Consider the following 19428-nt stretch of genomic DNA (forward strand, 5'->3'; position numbering starts at 1 on the left):
CCCCCGTGCCCACTTTCAGAGTCGGCTAGAAGGTGAAATGCTCCCCGTGCCCAGTTTCAGAGTCTGCTAGAGGGTGAAACGCCCCTTCCCATACCCACTTTCAGAGTCTTGCTAGAGGATGGAAACGTCCCCTCCCATGCCAAGCCAGATTCTAGTTCCTCAGTGGTGGTACTTTCCTTTTCTTGCTGTTTTGGAGAGCAGAACACACTCTTTAGGCACACTGATGTTGAGGAATTTGTGGAGGGGGTTCACATCTAGATTTCCAAGCAGGATTCTCCAGCCAATCAACTGGCCATATAGTATTTAAAATTAGGATGATACTGTGTACGTACCTCATTGTTATGTGGCATTCAGTGACATTGAATCATATGCTCATGTACTTGGTATCTTTGCACAGCTCTTCTCCTTGGAAGCTAAGCGATTGCTAATATTATTAATATTACTATGATCTTATCATAGTAAAGCCATCCCATGGCAATTTCTAGACATGTCCCATTCAACAAACCTTTGAATGGTATTCTTCACCTTTGGGTCTAGCTCTGTGTGAGGGACTGAGAACACCAGGGGGAATAAATGCAGTTCTGATTCCAGAAGTCACTCCACTGCATTACTGCCCAAGGCACAGCAGCTAATACTCGAGAAGAGGCATTGTGGGTGCTTTCACGAAAGAAGCACTGTTGGCACCAGGAGTGTGGCTCAGTGGATAAAGTACTTGGTCAAGCCTGCATGCCCGAATGCGTCCTTAACATCCACCTAAATGCTGAATGAGCAAGGCAGTCACCTTGTATTTCCAGCTCCCTACGAAAGTAAGGATGGATCCCTGGCAAGCCAGATAGCTAGACCAGCAAACTCAGTGAGCCCTAGCTTCCCCTGAGGGGCCCTGCCTCAATGAAGAAGGTAGAGGGCAGTCAAGGAAGACTCCTGATATCAGCCCTGGGCTTCCACACGCACACTCCCACACAAATGTGAACCCTCCCCTCCCAAACACAAATACCACACATACACATGTAAAAAAAAAAAACAACAAAACAGAGGGATATTGCTATTGTCCCTTCTCCCTGGGAGCTCACAGTCAGGTAGGGGAAGGTAAGTCTTCGAGTCAGTGCTCAGGACTCACTGTAACTGCAGGCATGACAGGAATGCAGGATACATGGAAAGAGACCACATACTCATACTGAGGGCCTGTTGTAGACACAAAGAAATGTGGACATGTGTGGAGAGTTTGAGTGAGGAAGACTAGCGGGGGCAGTAGAGAAGAGTGATGGAATTTGAGGCAAGAAGATCTCTGAAGGAAAAGAACCAGGGACATCTAGGGACAGATTAGAACTCTTGAACATCCATGTGACTGGATACACACCAAGTACAAGTGGCAGTCTTGAAAGATTTTATAAGGGACTGTGAGTCCTCATATTTTCCGTTTTAGACAGTTAGACATGAAGGGTCAAGTCATCTGACATCTCTGAGGACAAGATAGCCATATCCCACCACCACAAGATACAGGGGCAAGTTGTCTGGTTGAAATTTTGTTTTCATGAAGAATTTGAATTCTAGCATCCTCAAATTATGACTATTGCGAAGACTAGAACTCTAGGAAACTAGAACTTTGAAATATGGTTGTTTGTATGGTTACATTTATTAAGCAATGCATATTTCTCAAGAGCTTTCTATGCTCTGATGTTGAATCTTCTTTCATCTGAAGTAGGACAGTTATATGCTTGTCTCGCAGATGGAGAAACCAAGGCAGGAAGGTTAAACAGAATGTCCCAGGGCAAGAGACAAGGGCAAGAGAGTTAAGATCTGTGTCCCAGGAAGTCAGCTTTAAAATTCTATGTTCTTTATGACCATAGCCTAGAAGGTCCAAGTTTCTTAGGAAAACAGTTCAACATATTTCTCAGAAAATCCACTGGGGAAATTGACGAGTTTAATAGGGTCATGCATGTCCTATAGCATCAGGGGTCATATATATAGCTTGTCCTACAGTATAAGAACATGAAATAAAGCATAAAAAGAAGTATTAAATGATAAACATTTTACCTTTGGGGCTGGAGAGATGGCTCAGCGGTTAAGAGCACTGACTGCTCTTCCAGAGGTCCTGAGTTCAATTCCCAGTAACCACATGGTGGCTCACAACCACCTATAATGAGATCTGGTGCCTTCTTCTGGCCTACAGGCAGGATACTGTATAAATAAATAAATAATCTTTAAAAAAAATTACCCTTTACATGTGAGAAACAGGAGACACCACCAGAACGTGGTTTGGCAGGACTTTTGAGCCTTATGTCTTCTTGGGTTTCTAGCTTTTGCAGAAAAGAGGTTTTGGGCCATTTGCTTCACGGCTCATTTTCTCGTTTGTAAAATGGGAGAGTTAACAGTTCTCATTGCTTTGGATTTTCTGGGTAGGAAGAAACACTGTCTTAAATCACTTGCATTCTTGTAGGGAGGGAGCGGGGTGCTAAATTAATGTGTGTACACAGAGCAGGTGAAGAGCCCTGGAGTACAAACAGAGGAGCAAATGTTGTGGGATGGCAGGCACCACTGTGGGACAGAGAACAGAATAATATCTTGATAACTTATGACCCCTTGACAGGTGGCCAGATTTCTGTCGTCGCCTATTATTGCTCCAGCATGTGGGGTACTGTGCTTACTGTTAGTCACCTTCCAGCACTGGGACAGGATAGTTGAGGTTAAACTTCAGGATATAAGGTTTATTTGAGCTCATGGGTTTGGAGGCTTTGTTTGCTTTGGGCTCAGGATGAGGCAGCATGCCGTCATCATCGCCAGAACATGTAGGAAGCAAAGCTGCATCCTTCGCAAGCCAAGGGGAGAAGCAGGATTGAGGAAGGGCCAGTCATCCGATCCCCTGTGAAAGCCTGTGTCCAAACATCTTCCAGTAGGCCCCGCCTCCCAGGGGTACCACTCTGTGTACCAAGCCTTTAACACATGGGCCCAAAACACCGCATAGGTTAGACATTCATTTTATCATATGCTGTAGAAAACATATCTAACAGAGTTAGATTGCTTTATTATACATTCTAAAGACAACTTATTATACTTTTAATTGCCTAAATGGATAGGTTGTTTCCCTCTTATTTCTTCTATCTACTTATTCTTTTTTTTGGTGTTAGGAGTTGTATGTCACATTATCAGATTGATTTGAACCCACAGGAAAATTTTCTCTAAAATGAGATAAATAAAAGGCTTCCTGAAAATACATCCAGTCACAACCAGGAATCTGATACGTTACACTGAGCTGGCATTAGCTTACTTTTTAAATTTCATATATGTTTAGAAAAAATAAGAATTTACAGGCATGTTATTACGGGACCTAGGTGTTAACATACAATTATGTACCTGGCTATTTAAAAACTGCAGTTAGACATTCAGTATTAGTGGAATTATTCCAAAAGAATGTTTCTTTCAGTTGCTACCCAGTTTGTACTTAGAGTAATAAAGACCAAATGTTACAAAGTATTTCATATTTTCCAACGTCTTTTTATGAGTTTACTTGTGAAGTTATGTTGTAATAAAAGGAGCGGTGGGCTGTGTCCCACCACCCAGCTACCTTTACCCGAAATAATTACAAGGACACTGTGTTCTTTTAATCACTGCTTGGCCATTTCTATCTAGCCTCTTCTAGGCTAACTCTCACACCTGGACTAGCCCATCTCTATCTAATAATCTGCTGTAGCCCACAAGGTGGCTTACCAGGGAGATTCTAGCCAACGTCCATCCTGGGTCGGAGTTTCATCGCGTGTGTCTCAGAGAGCAGAGCGTGTGTCTCAGCGAGCAGAGCTATACCCGCGTCCGCCCAGGAGCCGGGAGCATGGTGTCTCTCTGGAGCCTCTGCTCCTGAGAGGAGAGCTGTTGAGTCTGAGCTCACTTCCTCTTCCTCCTAGCATTCTGTTCTGTTTACTCCTCCCACCTATCTTTTAACCTATCAGGGCAAGCAGCTTCTTTATTTAATTAACCAATGACCTTCCTCCATCAAAGTTATCTAGCCTCGGAAGACCTTTCTTCATTAAATTGAGGTGCCTATGTTACAGCCCTGGTAGCGTTAGGTTAGAGATGCTGTGAGCATGGGAAAGCAGACTTTAAATGGGGATGACATACTGAATTTATGACGTTATATTTCAGTTTGCTGTTGCCTATGGTAACAGTAGAAGGCATCTTAAATCAAGGCATCAGTATCAACACACACTATTTTTTTTAAAGGGGAATGACAGTTAAATGTGTAAGTTATAATAGGATTCAGAGATAACTTTCCATCAAGCACTTTACTGAGGTTTTGCATGAAGACCCACCACTGGGTGCCTCAGGAGGTCTGTGGGAGAGGACAAGGGGCTCCCAACAGCCAATCAGACATGACCACAGTATAATCAAATCAGATACTTTCCAATTTGTCATGCCCAGTACCTCTGTATCAAGAAATCCTATTTCTGCACTTAATCAAACTGCATCTTCGTTGGGTGCGCTTCTACTAAATGATTCTTATTTCTGAAAAAAAAAAATGATCCTTATTTCTGGTGTTTCCCTGAACTTTTGGCCAATTTTATTATTTTATGGTTCTATCTTTCAAATGCTATTATCTAAACTTAGCCACCTCTCTCTCTCTCCCACCCTCCCTCCCTCTTTAAAGTGGGTTTAGAAAACCTATGAAATTCATCCAACACAAAAGGACAGAGAGCGGAGTGAACTATTGACTGGCAAGCTGGTTTAAAATGCAGAGATACGTGGGAGACGTTTCTAAACAAAAGTCAAAATACGGTAACTTTCCAAAAACGAATTCTCCGCTAATCACACCGACCACCCGCCTATCAAGTCAGAGCTAGTTTTATGAACGAAGGGGATTAAATGTAGCCGTAAACAAAATGTGAAGGAACTATCAGGTGGCCGCACTGTCTCAGACTGGACTGCTTTACAAAAAGACGTAATTTCTAAAAGCAGCAATGAAAACTTCAGCCAGTGCCTTTATGTAATGGTAACGTTTATTTTGTTTTTAATAACAATTAGAGGACAAATGTTTAAAATTTGCAGTTTAAAACATGCACACAAAAGGCCAATGACACGGAACAGTGCATAGAAACGGAGTTTACTCAACGGTAGTTAACTATTTATAAACACTAAGGTACACAAACCTGAGAGAACCACTCTAAGCACAGATTCGACACTCCCCACATCACGCAGCGCCACAACCTCTACAGCAGTTTCGGCAGGAATGGCTTTCCCACAGAGCTGAGCATCGGTGTAACCTCTCACAGCTGCCTTCTAACTTTAACGCGACCCACTTGGGGAAGTGAAAACTGAAGCCGGAAGAGGCCAACAAGTGGTGCTCACTGCAGTTATGGCTTCTAGTCTGTGACTGGGAATAAAAACAATACTCTGTCCACAGCTTTGCCGCAGCGAACTTACCCGTGGCAAGCTGCTTCTAAGTCAGAATCAGTACATATGCAATCCAGCTTTCTTCCTATTTAGGGAAGATTCATTTGCTGAGAAGTTTCATGAACTTTCTAAAGAAAAGTTCTTAGAGGCAAGCCAAACAGAAGATCCAATTAAATAAAAAGATTCCGTTGAATTTGTTGAAGCTTGTAAAATAACCCATTTAGTAAAAAAAAAAAAAAAAGTTGTGTGGAGGACCAATTAATTTATCCATTGACTATTAAATTCTAGTTAGGCCATGATAAAGTTTTATAAGACAGAAATAAATATCGAGATTTTTTTTTTTTTTACAAAAGCCATGCATTTGCCTGGATCACTTTAAATATTAAGTCATGCAAACCACAAACCTATCAAAAACTAAACAAAACAAACACACACAGAAACAAAAACTTAAACACCCTGTTGTTTTACAGAAAAAAAAATCAATAAGAGACATGGAAAGCATTTATTTCCTTTTCTTCAAAATTTAACTTACATTCCACCTTAATAGCTGTTGAGGATTAAGTAAAACACAGCAAAGTCTAACTGAGTTTCACAAGTGCTTTATTTTAATCTGAGAAACACCAGGCTGTGGTATGTTTAAGAGGCCGTCCAGAAATACTCATCATTAAAAAGCATTTCTGAGGCACGGGGTCACATGGGGTTACTGTAAGCAACGGACAGAAGGAATTCCACGTACGTGGTCACCACAGTATGCGTGAGTGAGATGTTTTCTTGATGAATTTTGTAGTTTACTTATTAGACTAAAGATTCATTCCATGAAACACTTTTAAGACCTGGAGCCATCAAAAAACCTGCCACAAGACGAGCAGGTAGCGTTGCGATAGCTCCAAGCTGTCCTAAGAGGATGTCCCTCTCTATTGCTCTCTGGCTAGCATTCCTTTTCTGAGAGGGTGTTTTTCAATGACAGCGTATGAGCGTGGCACTGAGTGTAGCACAAATTAACCTGTGAGTATCATCCCAGCCCTCTGGGATACTGAATTGAAAAATCAGAAAATATAATTAGATGTGGGGATGACATGCTGGTTGTTTTGAGAATTCGTTCTGCTTGTTGGGAAGGAAAAGCCTGACTACTGATTCTCTTCGATGACAACACAATGCATGGCTCCCTTAGCTGGCAGTATCCCTTCATCTGCCTGTGAACTTTCCAGCAAGTTCTCTTTGCTGTCGATGCAGGTGGAGCGCTGAGGGGAGTGCCAGCCAAGAAGCACACTTACCAGGTTCAAATTTCCCACGTTCCTGAGAACACTGCTTTCCCGCCAATACCTTCTACAGTATAGCATCTCTCAGGGTACGAGGCACCAATGCATTTTTCCATGTATATCTAGCACATAGAGAACCCATGCTATATATTCCTGGGTCTATTCCAGAAGCAATGAAGAAACTCCCAGCTTTTCGATGCTAAAGTAATGAGGCTTTTCTGCTATAAATAGTCTTTTCTGGATTGTAAACATTACAAAGCAGTCATGTCAGCATTTACTAAAGCCCCTAAAGAGGACTTTTTAAGGTGGAGTTACATATTGTTTCTTTGAGCAAACATAGGTTTAAAGTCACTTTGAATGCAGTCTTTTAAATCCCAGTAAAACCATGAACTTTTCTCCCACCTAACAATGGTTAGAAACTCCAGAGTATCAAGTCTCTATAAACTCACTGCATCAGCAACTCTCTGTTTCAAGCTGTTGCTCCCCTGCTCTCCCCAGCCTAAGGGACAGGGAGACTGACTTGATGTCCATTGTTTAAACACAGGATGCGGGAATGAAAGGGAATACAGAGTTTCATTTCAGGAAATGTTGTGTAATGATTAACCACGAAGAATCTCATGTGGAGGAGTCCCATCAAAATAATTCGTGATACAAGATTAAAAAGAAGACTTTCGATTTCCACGCGGGTGTCAGACCACTGCATTCTCACCCACAATGTGCTGATGGGAGGAATCTGGAGACAGAAGCCATCCCTGGGTAGCCACTCATGTCTGTGGTGTGACCTCAACTGTCACCACTAGGAGGCTGAGGAAAACCCACTCGCCAGATTTAGTTGGTAGAAGGTTAAAGTCTACAGCTTTACAAGGTGAACAGTTCTACGGGTGCAGTTCTGCTAGGCGTTTTGATTCATGGGTTGCTTAATCTCAGCTCCAACAGGCCGGGTTGGAGATGTGGTATGTCCACTCCACTCCCTTTAGAATTATGTGAATGCTTAGAACCTCTCATTTGTAGGGAATGCGGAGACACATTGGTAACTAGCTACACATTTAGAGGAGGAAGAAACAGCCTGATTTTAAATCCAGACTGAGAAAAAGGGGGAAAATAAGGTAAATGGAGGTGTGGAAGGGGGGGTAATTCGGAGAATCCCTCTCCTCAGAGCCAGTCCTCGTACACGTTTCAAAGTCTCTATTTTGCTGGTAACCCACTTAAAGGCAAACAGGCTTTTGAATAAAAGGCAGAAGAGTTTGTTTCGATCTCTGAAGTGTATCTGAAAACTAGAACTCCCTTTATATCTCTGAAGATGAAAAAAATACTGTAAAAACTGTAGAAAACTGGGTGTGGTTTTTAAACAGCCCCTTCACCTTTTATTGTTGGTAGCAAAATAGGCATTTGTCAGGAGATTTCATGGAAATGCCAAGACAAATGAGCATGGACATCTATTTGAAAGTGCACCAGCAAGCCCTGTTCACGGTGAGAAGTAGTCACCGACTGGACGGTTTCCCGGAGTAGAATAGGTGTTTCCTTAACACCAGGCAAATGCGCTACTTATCTGTCTCGTGTCAATAAGCGGAGCGTGACTCACTTTGGGAATTGCTGGCCCAGTGAACTGCGAAATAATTTTCAGGCTTAAGCATATGGGTAGTTACGGTCACACCAACTCTGTCACACATCCCATCTCCAGTGGGAACACACGGTGAGGACAAACAGAACACAGGACGAAAGCCGAGCCTTACGCACATGACAAGAAGCCCATGCATCATCAGCTGGATTATTCCAGACGTCGAAACAGAAGCTTGGGAAATCCCACAGAAACACGTAAGCATAATTTTCTTAGGAGGGGGAAAAAAATTGAAGACGAAGTGAAATCATTCAACACACAGCGGAAGCCAGATTTTTAGGAACATCTAAAGGAGTCTAAAGTTCATCAGAAATGACAGACAATACAGTTTAAAAAAAAAATACCAGTGTTGTAACAAGGGTCACAGGGACATAGGTCCCTCCAACTGAAACAAATACAGAGACAATTGACAGAGAAGCAGTTGTAAGGCCGAAGGTGCAACATCACAGATTTTAGTAGCAAATGCCTGGAAATGTTCAATTTTTGCAAGTCGCGCTCACATTTGAAAAGTCAAGCATGCAGATCGTACATGCTGCGAGGAAACTTCCTGTTAGATTTCTGGGCAGTTGACTACTGCGTGAGAAACACACACACCGAATGTCTTTGGCAAACACTTAGCAAGACACTTTTTGACACAAACACTTAATGCCTGGTTCAGAAGTGTTCAGAAGAGCGAATCAAGAATGCTGGTTTGTTTCAGCATAGCCTGAAATCGAAGTCTGGGTATCAAGAGACCTCCCCTTAACACCGGTTCAGAGTTGTTTTTTTTAAATGGTTGATTGACTGCTGGCTGAGCCAATGAAACTGATAGTTACAGCCCCAGAGGGACAGCTTGTGAACACCGACCTGTTCCCCCGGTTTGAGAAAGCCCTCAGGCAAAGACACAAGGTCATTTCCAGTTTAGAAAGCCTTAGTGGGGACTTGAGAATGTCTGAGGGGTCTGAGGGCCATGGTGCTAGAGTCGCCTAGTGCGTGTCCATGAAGTCCAGCTGTGAGATGAGCTCAGATCCACTTTTCCTCCCCGGGGAGCAGACTAGGATTGGTCAGCAGGTTGTAGTGATGACCTTAGATTGTGACAGCTCTCCTCGGAGACACAGTAGAGCCTGTTGCTGGGGCCTCCTTATCACCACTCATCGGGCCTCTGCTTCGTGGTATCGTAGGCTCTAATCACTTCCGACTGGGAGACGATGCCGTTTTCATCTTGAGAGAAAGCATAGCCGTCTGTAAGTAACGAAAGAACAGACATCGCTTAATGAACTCACTGGAAATTACCGTTCATTCTGAGGGCTGGCGGTCGGCCTTAGCTAAATGACACATATTTCCCACCTTCAGAAGCAAGGGCACTCATTTTTGACACCTGGAAAAGACAAAGGATCAGCAGCCAAAAAGGGAGAGTTGGGAGAACCAGAGATTGCCAGTGTGGTGCTTAAATTCTGTTCCCCACTCAGCTAGGCAAAGGCTGTCCAATCTCCCTCAGCCCTCTGACCCACACAGCAAGGCTAGTCCCTTCATTTTTGCTTCTCCATGACTGGAGGGGCTCAGAGTCCAATCATGGCATTGGATACATTTTCAGATAGGTGCCAGGTGAGAGGAGGTTCAGTGGATATATAGGCGAACAGAGGAATGTATTAATTAGCTTGACTGAATTATTCTTCCATGATTGAGCACACAGGTAAAAACACTACCCTAGACTCTCTAAATAGATGTACGATCATTTCTTAATTAATGCCAATGTAGGAGAAGGGACGAACACACGGAATCGCCAGAGGTGGAGGAGAGGCCTGCTTTCTTTGGGTAACTTTCTCTTTGGTTTCTCCATGATGTTTATATGCTCTGAGGGAGTGTGGGGATAGGAGATAATCCCTAGGGGGAATCACTTCTTTGGAAAAGGCCCCTGCCTTATAAAGATCAAGAGCACTATACATGAGCAGAAAGGAAAATAGATTACACGTGGAGACACAAAATAAAAGATATATTACCGACACCAGCAAATTTACTATAGGGCTGTATGTATTATGTTCTCTTTCAGATCCTTGAAATGTTAAGAGGGTGAGCTACCTAATAACTTCTCCCAACTCTAAATATGCATAAATATTTTTGAAGGGGAAAATATATGCTTCCTTGCCTTGCCTGAAAGCTGAAAGGACTCTTGTGAAGTTATTCAAGTAGAAAAGATAACAACGCAGAGGCAGCTTTTCAGAGTTAAGATTTATCCCACCGTTTCTTTTCAAGATTTAAGGCTGCAAGGAGTGGAGAGAGCATTTTAAAATCCGCCATTCACCGCGAGACGGTGTAGCCCACGGGCTTGTTAACCAACCGTTTGTTTTTATACACCACCTTGTAAAAATTTTAAACCATTAATTCTAAGTGGTTAAACATGGTGGAAAGATAACACATCGTTCTGATAAATCCTGGGATCCACAGAGCACAGAGAATTTAATCAAAACTCTGATACTCACGGAGCAGGTTCTGTTGCAGGGACTCAGAGCGGTACAGATTGACGTGGTTCTTCTTAAAGACATTCTTGAGCAGCTGGGCCCTCTCCGTGAGGCTGTGGAGCAGGCACAGGATGTGTGAAACACAATGTCAACTCAGGGAGCCGGGCTCTCTGCAGGACTACCAGCGGAGCCAGACGAACAAAAGCCTGAGAGCCGGCAGTCCGGCAGTCCGATCTGACTCTTTTTTATTCTACTTTCCCAGATAACAAATGAGAGTGTGAGTACTCCCTGCACGGCTAGGGAGGTGTTTTATCTTTAATGATAATCTAGAAAAACTAAGATTTCTTTACCCAGCACCAGTATATCTAAATCAAATGAAATACCGACTCCATTCAACATAAGTAGTAAAACATTGCCAACTCATCTAAAACCTTGATTGACTCAGTATCCTCAGGACAGAGCTTTTAGGAGTTTAAATACAGCGATCTTACCCATACCATAGCTTGCTTACACTTTGACATATTCTGATATAAAATGATAGTGTTAGTTATACTAAAAAAAATGAAAACAATACAAAGTGCAAATAGTATCCCTTTTAATTGAAAAATTCTATTACCACTCTAATCTGGTTTAAGTATGTCAATTTCATTTTAAAATACGAATTGTTTTTTTTAAAAAATAATTATTCTAGATAAAGCAACAAGGAAACAAAAGTCCACGAATGCTTAGCCTGACCTCCACAGAGAGGTCTCCAGCAGAATCAATCGTGGAACTTGTGTGGCTCCCACTGTGAGAAATCGCACATCTCCCCCTCCACTGCACAGTGGAGCTCCTCATGCAACAGGAATTCAAACGTTTGCTGGGTGGGGGAATCTGAGCAATTTGGAGACGCACTTGCACACCTCTTACCAACTGTGCTTTTTCTCTAGTGACTGATTTATTCAATGTTCTTTGACAGCAAAGAACAGTCACCGTGGGAGGAAAGAAGGTGTCTTTGCAGAAGGGAACAGCCATGCAAGCGTGTGCTAACAACTGGAAGGACATCGGCTGAAAAAAAAAATTCTCGTTTTTTTTCCTTACTATGCAGCTTTAGTTAAGTTGCTGTAAATAACACTAGTTCTGTGTTTTGCCATTTTTTTGAAAGCCCCCAATGGAATTATCTCTATCATATACACAATACACAAAAGAGATCCTTCTCATTGTATAAATGAATTACACAGACATTTAGGCAAAAATCGAAGAAGGAAAATATTTAGAAATGTTGACGTTTGTATTAATCTCTCACATAGTTTTTGAAGCCTAGGGATGTTAACTAGGGCTTATGGACATATTTTATTGTCACTGGGAATTAGCTGCATTAAAAGAAGAAAACATATTCATGGAAAGCTTGACCGGCACTGCGGTAGTTGTAAACCTTGGTTTTGCCACACACAAAGGAGAAAGGCTCATCTCTATGAAGTCACTTTCCCTGTCCTCCTTCTCTTTAAATGTTCTAACACCACAGACCTGAGAGCCGAAGGCCACTAGGATGGGTAACTCCTTTGGGACAATCTGATTCTGTCAGCAGAGTGCTATGGACAGGGTGCCTGGCAGTCTCTGCTGTTTGAAGCTGCAATGATTCTAGAAGGCTGGAGGAGGGCAGAGGAGTTTTCGGGCAGCTTCTTCCCCAATCCCCCCCCACTTTTTTTTAGGTTTCAGGCTGGCCTTCCAAAATACATCATACTTTACTATCACAAAACCAAAATCTGAAGTCTAGGGACGGACTTTATGTTCTGTATTTCAGGAACTGGAATACAAAGGACGATGCTTTCCCCCGATTTACTTATTAAAATGTCTTGAGCACCGAGGCGTTCCAGGAAACCTAGCATACCCATCAGGGAAGAGCACAGACTCCTGAGTCCGTCTTTGATTTTCTGAGTCTGCTACTTGTTAACTGGCCCACTGTAGACAAACCTTCCTGGGTATCTCACTTATAATGGAGGATAATACATAACTCTCTGGCAGACAGGCAGGCAGGGTCTAACCGCTTGACAGCATAGTGATTGACACTTAGGAAGCACTCAACAAATGCTGGTCCCTCTCACTCCTGTCCCCCAGAAGCCAGGGATTATTAGAAAAAGTGCTTTGTAAGACTCACTTTTGATGCCTTGGTTTGTACTTAACCTTGGCTCGGTGGGAGAGAACCGCCGCTATACATGAGTTTTAAGTCCTCATGCCCCCACCCTACCTCACTGCTAAGAAAACAAATAGGTTTTTGTTGCTCTGCTCTTTCCTTGGTGACTCTGTTTTCTGCCTCCTCCAGAATATAAATGCCATTTACAGGAGGGTGCTTAGCAAATTAGAAGTGATGGTGAGTTGGATTTCCCTGGCCTTATTCTACCCATGGGAAACAATTTATTATTTCTACCCATGGGAAACAATTTATTATTTCAAAGTTGACGCAGTTTTATGTCATCCATGTTTATGGGGGACTAAGATTACCATCAGGTCCCATTATAAAATATGTGGATAACATGTTAACAAATAAGTATACTAAAAGTTTAGTTTTTTTGGTTGGATAACTCAGCATGGCAGAAGAGAGAGAGAGCAAAGGATCAAGATATAGCCTTACTAAAACCACATCTAGTACAATTCTTAGGTAGTAGTTCTCTTAATCCTGTAGGTCTCTTATTTACATACCAAATATGCAAATTCCAAGTTTGTTTAATGCAATCACACAGTAACTACTATTTAAACACTGTTGCTTTATATTTCCAACTCATTACAATGTTGTAACTTAGGTATTTAGTGGAGGTGAATGAAAAGATACTGAATTTAAATATAGTATTTCTTTTAGAAACACTAAAATATGTTATTGGCTAAAACTCATATACAGTCAAGGAATGTGCATTTTAAAGGAATCCTGGTCACCTTTGAAGGGTGGTAAAGTGGCAAGAGTTGGTTTGGTGTGGTTGCTTTTTTTTTAATCAACTTGACATAACCCTAGATATATCCAAGAAGAGCAAATCTCAATTGAGGAACTGCTCCAGTGGGCTGGCCTGCGGGCAAGTCTGTGGGGATATTATCTTGACGGCTAATTAATGTGGGAGCACTCAGCCCAGTGTGGGCTATAGGCCTGTGCTGGCGGGCCTGGACTGTGCAGGAAAAACAGCTGAACAAGTCAAAGAAAGCCAATCAGTAAGGAAGTAGCATTCCTCCACAGTCTTTGTGTTCAATTTTCTGTTGCCAGGTCCAGCCCTGGCTTCCCTATGTGATGGATGATAACCTGTAACCTGAAATAAACACGTTCTGCTACAAGCTGATTTGGGGCAGTGTTTTTTTTTTTAAATCACACAGCTGGCAAACTATTTTGATTGGCTCGCTGTAGGAAATGCCCAGGAAGTTAACAGGCATTTAACCACAAAAGGGTTAATGCACAGCAGTGTTGCTGGGAGAATGAACCACAGATTAGGATGCCTATCTAGGAGGGGGGGATCTCCTCCATCTCTCTCACCCTGGTGATGAGTAGGCTGAATAAAGCTTCTTCTTTAAAAAACCATTTTTAGGCTTTATTGAAAATAAAATTAGCATGTGCTTGCGTGCGTGCGTGTTGTGTTGTACTCTTGGTGAACATCATTTGTTAGTGCAGTTGTGTACATGTGTGCACAAACGCAGAGGCACTGAAGGCGAGTCTTTTTTTTTGGACCATCCTCTCCCTTTCCTTCCTGACACAGGATCTGTCAGTGAGCCAGAAGCTCACTGCTGGGCAAGTGTCTGACTCCACGGATGAGCTCCGGGGATCTGCCTGTCTCTTGCCCTCACAGGGCTGTGGTGACAGGCATGCTCGACCATCCTGGGTTTTTTTTTTTTTTTTTTTTTTTTTTTGAGAAAATGTTTTCTTTTTTTGTGGGTTCTAGAGTTCTGAATTCAGGCCCTCGAGATTCCACAGCATCTCCCTAGCCCCAGAACGGCTTTTCTATATCCTTCTTTATTTTCAGAGTCTGGGCTGTCATACTGACATCAAGACTGGAGTAAAAACTGGGACACAGAATTTCATTGGTTGGTTCTCAGACAATCCTGAAACTGCTTTCCATTAAGAAAAGAATACTGAGAAATTGGGGGCAATCCCCACCATGGTCCTCCACGACCAAATCATCCGACACGACACCCACCGTATGTCCTAATTTCTCCTATATGCTGAGACCAAGGGACAAACAGTGGCGATGTACAAACTGGTGATATCTGATACGAAGATCCTGAGCCCAGACTTGTTAAGGACCAGCTCTGTTGGCTGATGATCACAGCTGAATATCAAACCGTGAGCATCATTATTTACCTGCACATAATATACATGGCTTCACATATACTCCAGTGACATCCAAGAGTCTCTGTCCCCAGTGAGGCCACAGTCTCTATAATCCCTATCGCACCCCCTTTTTTTGGGGTGTGTCTACTCATGCCCTGTGAAGGGCATGAGATCACTGGTTGTCTGGGTATTGTCACTCTCCCCCTTCTTCCGTACAGACAGGGTCTTTCATTGAATTTGGAAATAGGCTGACTGACTCCGATAACCCCAACAAGCTTCGGCCTCCACCCCTCCAAAGTGCTGGGGTTATAGGCATGGATGACCACACCCAGCTTTTTATGTGGTGCTGGAGACTTGAACTCAGGTCCTAATGCTCGCATAGTGAACTCTCTTCTCCGCTAAGCTATCTTCCAGCGCTTGCCTCTGGTGTCTGAATTCACATTTTCTTGCTATGGTGATTTGATAAATGTTAAGATGTTATGTGCAAATGTTTGGTTTCGTAGGACAGCGTTCCTGTCCTGTTGTGGTCCTTGCTACAGCTCATTGCCCCTCCTTCAGCTGCTTCTCAGCAGGAAGCCACCATGCTCTCCCTAATCACCAGCTAAGGCTGGCCCGGAACTTATGATCAGCTGCTTCAACGCCCGAAATGCTGTGATTACAGGCCTATGTCATCCCGTTCCCGTTATTTCATTCAATCCTTACAACCTCTTTAAATCGGGCATATGAGCACCATTTTATTGATGAAAAAAATTGAGCATTAAGAAACTCATCTAAGACAGCTCACTGCTTAGCAACAGCAGACCTGGTTTGAATCCGTACTCCCGGATTCCAGAACCTGTCAGTGACACCACCAGTACCAAGTTAAATGATAAATACAAGTCTCACAGCTTATTTCTAGCCACTAGTAAGAGAAAAATGTAAAACTTCTTCTATGAAAGAACATACTCAATTTGCCCTTTACCTTTTTCCAAGTACGACTGCCCCGGGGTCTTGAGATTTTGCCTCAAGCTCCTGAACTTCATCCACTAACGTTTTGAAAGCCGTCCTCTTGATACTGCAAGGGAAAAGATTTGCATGGCAATTCTCCTGCGAAGACTTCACAGAAGTGGACATGTGGCTGACTGTGAGCCCTTGGCAAGCACGGCAGTAACCAGGGGTGAGCAGAACTTCAACAAACCCAAAAAGCTAGGGCACTTTTGTTTGGTAATATAGGGACAGGAGTCATAGAAACTAGTTGAGATCTACAATACTAAAATAGTTACTGAATAAATATATCATGAACTTTAGTAACTATGTTGTAGGGTAAGACAGCATTTTAAAACATAACAATTATGAAAAATAGTTTTTGTTCCTTTCATAGCTCCCCAGAAACATGTTCAGAGCTAAAAACCTCTTTTTATTTTCTATTTTGAAGTCTCGCAGGGAGTTTCTAAAGGCATGTGCCCTGATACAATCTTCTCCAATCCAGCAATGCCCACGTGGAAGTAACTACTTTATTTCTCATTTGGCCTTTTCAGCTCATTTAGTTTTCTTATTGAATCACGTCTTTCTTCTTTAAAATAAATAAAGTCCCTGGCTCCTGTTTTGCAGATTTTGCATGTCTGAGAACGACAGAAACGTCAGGGGTGCCGTGCACACACAGTTTTGTGTCTACAGCCATATATGAGCACTTACACTTTGCAGAGCACATCCAGAAGCAAGGACGCCACAGGGATGGAGAGCAAGCCCATCCAAAAGACTCCGGAGCTGAAGAGCATGGCTGCCTGTGGAGGACATTACCAGTTGACACTTCCGTCCCTCAAAGGGTATACCATTCACACTTAGTTTCTTAAGATAATTTAAGTAAGGTAATTTAAATATCATTTTATAATGGGAAAAACAACGCTCCAAGCTCAAACATAAGGTATTTGGAGTTAAAAGCCATATTTATCATGCATTTACACCCCAGCTTTTCCTCTCAAGTAGCTGATCACACATCAAATCTTTTCATATACATATAATTTTGCAAAATTATTGTGCTCAATGACATAAAGTGTAAATTTTGACCTTTTGTAATGGGCATCATTATCAATCTTTCCGAGAAAATATATTCAAGATTTAAGTGAAATAATATGGCATATAAAATAATTCATATCTAGAAACAAAATCCAATAATTCTGGCACATGAAAATGAACTTTACACTTATCATACTGCAGGACATTACAATCATCCAGATACATTATGACTATGGTACAATAAGATATCTATGAAAGTAACAACTTGATTATTTTGTGCAACTGAATAGACATAATCTTAATTTTGTTCAACGATTCAAATAAATTTTAATCGGTATACATCTATGATTGTTAAAGTCAAACCAAATATCTAGTATGTGGAATTCAAATAAAGGTATACTAAGACTAACTTTCAACTATTCCATTGTATTAAATCTCCAATTCAGTATCAGGGTCCTTCAGACTATAAACAAATTAGTTCTGCAGTTTTTAAAAAGTAATAAATTCTATTAGCTGTTCATGATTGAAGTAAATATCACTGTCATAGAGTTAGATCACCAAGAGTGTAAAAAGATGAGTTTTGTACAATAACAGACACATTTTGGCTTCTCTTTGAGTTGATTTGTTCTCAAGGTCAAGCCTGCAGTACCTACTTGGTTCCCAAATACACTATGCTAATTCCAGTACACAGTGGTCAGTTAGCCCCTGCATACTTACACCCTTCTGCAAATCAATCAGAAAGGGTTCTCTTTTCAAAATCTTGAATTCAGAATTGTTTCAGGAATTAAAAAGGATCTTGAGTTTAATTCCGCGTAGACTCATTATCACGCATAGCTGCAGTCAATCCCTTCTCATCATAGAGGAAGATCAGTTTTAAAGCATGTGCGGACCCGGTATTCGTCCCGACTCTCAAAGGGGCACCGGAAAGAACCCACATGCTTTCCCTGTATGAACACACAGGCTGCCACTCAAGCACACCGAGTTTTTCCTGTTTTCTTTTTGGCAATAAAATTAAAATAAAAACATGCCATCATAAGAAAAAAAATCTCAGAAAATAGAATTTGTCGCATGGGTTCTGAGGAACAGCACCCATATCCCAGACACCGACAAGTGAAAAATGTCCCCATAAAAGTCACTTTATTTAATAAGCAAAACATGATCTGGGACATGCTTGCTGACATCCTCAATAGTGAAAACCAACCGTAACTGTGTAAGAGGAAATGTCTATCAACTCACGGGTCTTTGTTGCCATTCAAGGCTGCTTTCTAGCAAGGTAACAGCTGTTAGAAAACAAAACAACAAAACCAACAAAACAAAAACGCTCGCATATCTTCTGCTTTCTGGGGAAAAGGGTAAGGTGAGTGCTACGTATATCACGGAAAACTTGTCTCCCTGGCTTACTTTTAATGTATTTTAACGTTGAGGGCAAGAGAAGAAAGACTCCCTCTTGCCTTTGGCAAACCTTGTATTAACCTCGAGCTAAACGTCTCCCTGGACAAGAAAAACTGGATCCTGCAGGCTGCTAATTCTGCCCATTGTCATGCTAATGACCAAGGGGACAGCTACAGCCCACTATTCAGATACCGCCTTGGCCTTTACAAATGAACAAAATGAATTGAGGGGAAAAACTTTTTCTGAGTCATATCTGAAAGCCTGTCAGATTTTTTTTTCCCTTTTGCAGCGTTAATCCAAACCTAAGAGATTTAAAGCCGACGTTCCCGTTTAAGACAGAGAGTCTCTTTGTATTTTTTTTTTTTTTTTTGGATGAAGAGGAGGGGAAAAAAATGAAATCCCACAGAGGTATTTCCTTCCTTTCTGTACAAGAAAGCTCCCCTCCCTCCGTGGAAGCCAGTTTGTCTCTAACTTTTCACATCTCCCCCCTCTCAGGCAGGTCAGCTGGGAAAAGGCAAGCCCCGTGCAGACAATGGTGCTTATGGGGACGTCTGCTAAGGGGTTGTTGGTCCGGGGCTCCCTCTGAGAGCGGTTTGCAAATGGTCCTGAACGTGGGAGATTGGGGGGCAGTGCCAAGTGTCCCTTGTCCTCTTCCAGATCCTGTGAAACCAAATAGAATCTGCCACAAAAGCAGCTCCCAGAGGGGCTTGTGGAGGGGAGGGGTGTCTGTGCACTTAGGGCTGTGTGGTTGGTACACTGCAGGCTTGCCTGTGCTAGGCCTGGGGAACAAGTAACTGCTTGTCTCTGCAGAGGTCACAGGCTCCAGAAGGGACCACTAGGGCTTCAAAATAAAGCAGGCCTACCTCTAATGGAAAACACAATCCGGCAGGGGAAGTGCTCTGAAATTTTCATGTAAATGCAGAAGAATATTTGAGAAGACGACAAGCGCATTTGGAGGTGCAGGACCAGGAGCAGGGCTACTTATCTCTGACCCACGGTGGGGACCCCACACAAGTTCTTCACAGTCAACCTTACAAAGAGGAAAACTCACATTTGCTGCTT

General features: G+C 42.4%; 1 protein-coding gene across 5 annotated transcripts in view; it reads right to left on the reverse strand.

The window, feature by feature from the left end:
* Positions 1-4963: 4963 nt before the first annotated feature.
* Atp8a1 (ATPase phospholipid transporting 8A1) overlaps positions 4964-19428 on the reverse strand; it is a 209933-nt gene continuing 195468 nt past the window's right edge. For all 5 annotated transcript variants that reach the window (XM_005359297.2, XM_026785120.1, XM_026785118.1 and 2 more), the window contains 4 exons: positions 16654-16742; positions 15941-16033; positions 10716-10807; positions 4964-9477 (listed from right to left, as the gene is read on the reverse strand). In XM_005359297.2, the coding sequence (XP_005359354.1) occupies positions 9380-9477; positions 10716-10807; positions 15941-16033; positions 16654-16742 (372 nt within the window). In that variant the 3' untranslated portion in view covers positions 4964-9379. The remainder of the gene's footprint in view (positions 9478-10715; positions 10808-15940; positions 16034-16653; positions 16743-19428) is intronic.

Source organism: Microtus ochrogaster, linkage group LG1 (genome assembly GCF_000317375.1).
Source record: "Microtus ochrogaster isolate Prairie Vole_2 linkage group LG1, MicOch1.0, whole genome shotgun sequence".
Classification (NCBI taxonomy): Eukaryota; Metazoa; Chordata; class Mammalia; order Rodentia; family Cricetidae; genus Microtus; species Microtus ochrogaster.